The 6,813-nt window shown below is 49.9% G+C and overlaps 1 protein-coding gene across 1 annotated transcript in view; it reads right to left on the bottom strand.

Annotated features, from left to right (window-relative positions):
• Positions 1-6,813, bottom strand: part of ralgapa2 (Ral GTPase activating protein catalytic subunit alpha 2) — a gene marked incomplete at its 5' end in the record, with an annotated part of 114,914 nt that overhangs the window by 45,075 nt on the left and 63,026 nt on the right. Inside the window, 5 exon segments of the mRNA XM_084438391.1 lie at positions 202-312; positions 1,533-1,641; positions 2,501-2,559; positions 2,803-2,931; positions 3,933-4,061. Of these exon segments, the coding sequence (XP_084294517.1) occupies positions 202-312; positions 1,533-1,641; positions 2,501-2,559; positions 2,803-2,931; positions 3,933-4,061 (537 nt within the window).

The raw sequence follows: 6,813 nt of genomic DNA on the forward strand, positions 1-6,813 counted from the left end.
AGAGAGAGAGAGAGAGAGAGAGAGAGAGAGAGAGAGAGAGAGAGAGAGATGGGGGGCATTTTGATGACACACGAATACCCTTGAGGCGATGGTGGATAGTGTGTGTAAGAATGGAATGTTGCAATGGCGTGTGTGTGTGTGTGTGTGTGTGTGTCTGTGTGTGTGTGTCTGTGTGTGTGTGTGTGTGTGTGGTCATCGTACCTCAATGATCTTCTTGGGCAGGCTGCTCTCCAGCCTCTGCAGGTTCTCCCAGTGAGAGATGAGGAGCTGGAACAGGTCACAGGCTACCTGGGCCACTGCCTTGTTCCCAAACTAGGAGGAGGTGGGCGCACACACACACACACACGCACACACACACACGCGCACACACGCACACACACAGAAACCAGATAAGAGCGTTACATGATGGCAGGTACATTGTATACGGTATTGTTTCTTATCTACTGTGGCCTTGTTGCCGTGCAGGTTTGGTGACAAATTAGGTTCCAAACCAAGTTCTTTCAAACTGCACAAAGCACTTCAGTAATAGGCCTGCCCTGCTGTAGCTAGATAGTGACAATTGTTTTTCCTGTGCCTGCTGAGAATAACTACTATAAACTTGAGAAGCACACGGCTGCCACAACAGGAAGAAAAAGAAAAAAAGGTTTAAAATGTATTGCTTGTTGAGAAGCGGTCCGAAACTCATTCTTTTCCAAAGCCAGGTTCATTATTGGTTTGAAATTTGAAAGGTGGATTTTTCCAGTGATTTGGAATTCAGAGCACAGAAACAGACGTTCCCATTTTCTTCCGGCTGAATGCCTCTCAACGCGTAACAAGGGCACACAATGTGGCGAGCGCAGAAATGGACAAACACAAAAAAGAGGCCCTGAGAGTTCAGCACCTGCTTTTAGAAAAAGACTCAGTGTGCCCCCCCCCCCCCCCCCCAACCCCCCGCCCCCACAATCCCCCCAGCACCCTCTGTTTGGGGCTGGCCGCGCCTGTGTCAAGTTTAGCTGGGGAGTGATTACTGATCCATTAGAGGGTTGGGGGGGGGGGATGGCTCCAGCAGGAAGCTGGGAGATGTGGCTGCTTAAATTGGGGCCTGCATGAGAGCGAGTGGCCTGAAATTATGCCAAAGCACCCCCCCCACCCCCCCCCAAAAAAATCCCCACGTCAAAAAAAACAGTCTCGCTCTCTGCATCCCTTCACTCTCGAGGGAAGGGGGGGGGGGGGTTGGGAAATAGGGGGCTATTTGTAAATATACTGTACCACAGAGTTGCACTTTTAGGACAAAATCTCTCTCTCTCTCTCCCCCTCGCACAAAATTGGTCCACTGTCTGTTTTTGACGTAATCTGCTGTCATTTTCTAGGAATCTAAAAGCTATGGTGCTGCGCAGCGTGTAGTTCGTTGGCGAAACGCGAAGCCGAACGGCAACAGAACGGGCTAAATTGATTCCGGGCGATATTGGCGAGCAAGGCGATGCGCACCATGGCCGCGGCGAGCGGTGGTAAATGACCAGAGAGATGGGACTATTACTATCATCACAGCTCACCTTCAGGGTCACCCCCAGGACGTTGATGGCGTCCTTCACCTGGTGGTGGACGGTCTTCTGCGTGAGCTCCTCGCACACCCACAGCCCCAGGCTGCACACGGCCACGCACCTGCCGCACAAGACACAGCGTTCACGTCGTCTCGCGCTCTGACGCGGCCGTTCTCTGACACGCTGTGATATCCCATGAACAAGAACATACGCTGAAGAAGCATCAAAAGTGCATATTTGAATTGAATTTTGAATTTGAATTTTATTTGAAAAGATTTTTAGAAAAAGCGCGACCACATCGCCCCAGTGTTGGCCTCGCTCCGCTGGCTCCCTGTCTGCTTTCCTATTGATTTGAAGCTTCTGCTTTTTAGTTTTTAAAGCTCTAAACGGTCTGGCTCCTCTCTACCTGGCTCAACTCTTGCATCGCCACACCCCAGCCAGAGATGAAGATCAGCTGACCAGCTGGACACGCCCAAGACCAGGCTAAAGACCAGAGGTGACCGAGCCTTTGCGGCGGCTGCACCTCGGCTCTGGAACATCTCGCCCCTCCACATCAGACCCACCCAGACCGTCTAGGTTTTTAAATCTTTATCGAAGACCCCCTTTTACTCCCTAGGCCTTCAATTATATCTGAGCATGACAACCAGGCTAGTGTGTGTATCACTGTCTTTGTGGGTATTGTGGTGTTTGTGTGTATGGTTGTGTATTGTGGTGTTTGTGTGTATGGTTGTGTATTGTGGTGTTTGTGTGTATGGTTGTGTATTGTGGTGTTTGTGTGTATGGTTGTGTATTGTGGTGTTTGTGTGTATGGTTGTGTATTGTGGTGTTTGTGTGTATGGTTGTGTTTTTCCGTATTATAGTTGTAATTTATTTCACCTACCTGTACAGCACTTTGCTCAACCACAGTCATTTTTAAACGTGCTCTATAAATTAAGTTAATTTATTTAATTGAACTCTGACCCCCGACTGCCCCTCCGTACCTGGCTCCTTCACAGTGTTCGTTCCTGGCCGTCCTCAGCAGGATGTTGACCAGATAGTCCTGGGGACAGGGGGGGACAGAACCCAGACGCTCAGTCAACCCCGCCCTGCTCAGACGTCTACCGCTCCACTTAGCGTTACAACCAAACCCCTCAATCTAATTCCCCCCCACGCATCGGCCCTAACCAGGCCTGACATGTCTGTGTCTCTTTATGTCTGCGGAACGTTCTGGAAATGGGCAAAAAGAAGAAAGAAAGAGAGAGAGAGAGAGGAGAGCAGAGAAGCTGGGTGAACTCAGTGGTACCTTGATGTCCTCGCTGCCCGCGGTGATGTCATCGCTGCCGGGGGCAGTCTGCAGCAGGGGGATCTGCAGGTAGAGGCTTGGGAAACACACCAAGGAGCCCAGCACTGTCTGGGCCTCCACCCTGGGAGCCTGGCGCCACACACACGCACGCACACACACACACACAGACATGCACGCACACACACAGGCACGCAGGCAGACTCGCACGCATGTACACACAGGCACACACACACACACGCACGCACGCACGCACATGCACACACACGCACGCACGCACACACAGACATGCACGCACACACACACAGGCACGCAGGCAGACTCGCACGCAGGTACACACAGGCACACACACACACACACACATGCACGCACACGCACACACAGGCACGCACGCACATACACACGCACGCACGTACACACATGCACACACACACACACACACGCACACACACACACACGTCATCATTACAAAGCAGGTTTTTAGACCAAAACACTTTGCTTCACGGGAAAAATGTTTCCTCGCTGACACTTTCAATTTTATTTGGAAGGGACCATGTGCAATTAAAACATAAATGTAAAAACATTTGATGCATCGCACCAGAGTTAGCCTTAGGCTAATTTGCATCTGCAGTCCCTGTAAACAGGTAACAGATAAAAACAACAAACATAATAAGTAAAACAAAGTACAGTCACTGAAAGATGACTGTGTTTCAGGACAAACCGTATGGATTCGTTTCTCACTGACCCACTATAATATGTTCAACAGAAACTAAACTGAAGTTCAAAATGTCTGAAATCATTGTGTCTGTTATGACATTATGACAAGTTCAACTGTTTGTGTGTGCATTGAGAATCTACAGTAAGAGCTGCAGTTGATCCCTTGTGGATGCCTGTAGTCTCTGTGTGTGTGTGTGTGTGTGTGTGTGTGTGTGTGTGTGTGTGTGTGTGTGTGTGTGTGTGTGTGTGTGAGAGTGTGTGTGTGTGTGTGTGTGTGTGTGAGTGTGTGTGTGTGTGTGTGTGTGAGTGTGTGTGTGTGTGTGTGTGTGCGTGAGTGTGTGTGTGTGTGTGTGAGTGGGTGAGTGTGTGTGTGAGTGTGTGAGTGAGTGTGTGTGAGTGTGTGTGTGTGTTTGTACCTCCGAGGCGTCGGTGCTGAGGATGTGGGAGGCGGCGGTGATGAAGTCTCCCACCAGCAGAGTGAAGCCCGGCAGCCCCAGGAAGAAGAAGCGCGGGGAGCAGGAGCGGATCATCGTGTTCAGCACATCCTGGGACGGACACACACACACACACACACACACACACACACACACGCACGCACACACGCACGCACGCACACATGCACGCACACACGCACAAGGTCAAGGTCAACTTTATTTATAAAGCACGTTTAAAATCAACCGAAGTTGCACCAAAGTGCTGTACAATATATAAAATAAAATAAAACAAAAAACAGAATAAAGTGCACATAATCACAGAATAATAAAAGGACAGGACACAAAACAGGACAAGGGATGTAGGCTATCAGGCCTCAAAAGCCAGTGACACACACACGCGCACACGCGCACATTAAAGGACCATACCGGTCTATATATGATTTGAGCTAATCATCTAACGTATATCATGACCACAATCAATATTCCGAAGCAAAGCTCACGTAAAAAGATATTTGCATTTTCGTGTTTTACTTAGATTTCAAAAGTTGAACGTGATGGCTTTAAAACATATTTTTTAAATTGTTCCCTCGTTGCGCTGACAAACTCGTCTGTTAGTTTCAAATAGTTTTCAGTATTTTTATTTTATATTATTTTTGTTTGAATTCCTGCGCTATATTCTCTAATCCACCTACGCTAGATTCTCTACCCAGCGTTCCCAGCAACGGCTACCATGTAAACAGGAAGAAGACAGACCGTTGGCGTAGGCTGTGCAAAGAGGGTTAAAACGAAAATAATAACTACTGAAAATGATTTGAAACTAACCGGGGCGAGTTTGTCAGCGCAACGAGGGAACAATTTAAAAATAGCTTTTGAAGACATCACATTCAACTTTTGTAAGTAAAACGCGAAAACGCAAATATCTAAACGTGATATTTACTTTGGAAAATGGATTGCGGTAATGTGATATACGTTGGATGACTAGTTTTATGATTTTATCAAATCATATCTAGGCCTGTATGTCTTACTGGCTTGTACTGTATATCTCCATCAACCTCCATCTGCTCAGTTATTGTTCATCTACAGCAGGATTTGAAATGCAATGTTCCACATCACCTCCTACAGTTATGGAACTATAACTTCATCCTCATCAGTCAACATTAGAAGTACACAGCAATAATGCCAGGGGCTACTGTTGTTGCACAATGGAAAGACCAAGAGGAGGGGGGAGGGCAGAGAGAGGGAGGGAGGAGAGAGAGGGGAGAGAGAGGGAGAGAGGAGAGAGAAGGGAGAGAGAGGGAGAGAGGAGAGAGAAGGGAGAGAGAGAGGGAGAGAGAGAGGGAGTAAAAGAGGAGAGAGAGGGAGAGAGAGCAGATGAGAGAGGGAGAGACAGAGAGGAGAGAGTGAGTGTAGAGAGGAGAGATAGAGGGAGAGAGAGAGAGAGAGAGAGAAAGAGAGAGTGATTTTTCTCCTGAGGAGGGATCTTAATGAGAGAGCTTATCCCCGCCAGGTGAACAGAGATGGACGGTGGTCCCCCCTCCTCTCCTCTCCTAAGACAAAACAGAGGGATGAGGACGGAGAGAGAGAGAGAACGAGGCAGCAGATGGGCTGGGAGGGAGGGAGGGAGGGGTGGAACAAAAGAGCTTCAACTTTCCTCGGCGACAGACACACACACACACACACACACACACACACACACCTGTAATTAAAGCCAGGGTGCAGGTTTTGTTCAGGTACGGTGTGCCCTGCACAGTGGCAGATGGGTGTTCTTTCTGTGTTGACATACGTGGTGTTCAGAGGGATTTGCTCAGGCAGGGCCAGGGATCTGTCATCCCACGGCCGTGTTATTACTGTATGCATCTCCTCCGCACCGAACGCCTGTGTTTGTGCTGCGGGTGTGTGTGCTTAGTGAAGCAGCAGAGCTGATAGGGCCGACGGTCGGGGGTCCTGACGAGACCTGATGCCCTCCAGGCTAGGGCCGCTCTCAAATTCTTGATGAGATAAGGATGTCTTATCTTTGCTGGTGTTTTCTGGTGTGTGTGTTTGTGTGTGTGTGTGTGTGTGTGTACAATGGCAGGGTCCGGACCAGGAACACCTGCCTCCTCGGTGACTATAAAGGCGTGTAAATCAGGCCGTACAAACACTGGCCCCTGTGTCTCCACACGCCTGGGGCAGAGTGCACCTTGGAAAACATACACACACACACACACACACACACACACGCACACGCACACGCACACGCACACGCACACGCACACACACACGCGCACACACACACGCACACACACAGTGGAAAATAAGGCCCTTAAAAGGATGATGTATACACCCAACACACACGCTGCAAACAACCTCTGAACACACACGCTGCAAACAATGTCAGCCCCCCCCATGAGGCGTAATGAGCCGAGATGCAGGCAATTAGCGAGCGACAAACCCAGTCGCCTGATTTCCTGAAACGAGTGCTTCAGGGGAACAGACGAGTGAAGGAAGTGTTGCTATCGTACGCATGCGCAGGGTAGAAGCTGCTTCGAGGTCTGTGTCGGTGTGCGTTAATGTTTGTGTGAGGTAGGAACCGGGCCCCCCCGGCGTGTGGTTCAGTCAGCGTTCAACAAAAGGGTCATTAACACGACCGTGTTAAGGCAGGAGGAGGGAGGGAGGTCGGCCGCAGGTCCTCATCTGGACTCTGCTCGGTCGACGTGGACCAACGGCGTCGGGGGCACCCGGCGCGTCCGTTACGCCGCCAACGACTCGCTGGGGCAGTTTGAATCGTTAACGACGTTCTCCCCCTGACGGACTCGCCCGTTGCGGGAGTGGAGGTGGGGGGTTTCCCGGTGACGGTCCGGTGAGCTGATAGACAGACCGTGGA

Source organism: Borostomias antarcticus (genome assembly GCF_949987555.1).
Source record: "Borostomias antarcticus genome assembly, chromosome: 5".
Taxonomy (NCBI): domain Eukaryota; kingdom Metazoa; phylum Chordata; class Actinopteri; order Stomiiformes; family Stomiidae; genus Borostomias; species Borostomias antarcticus.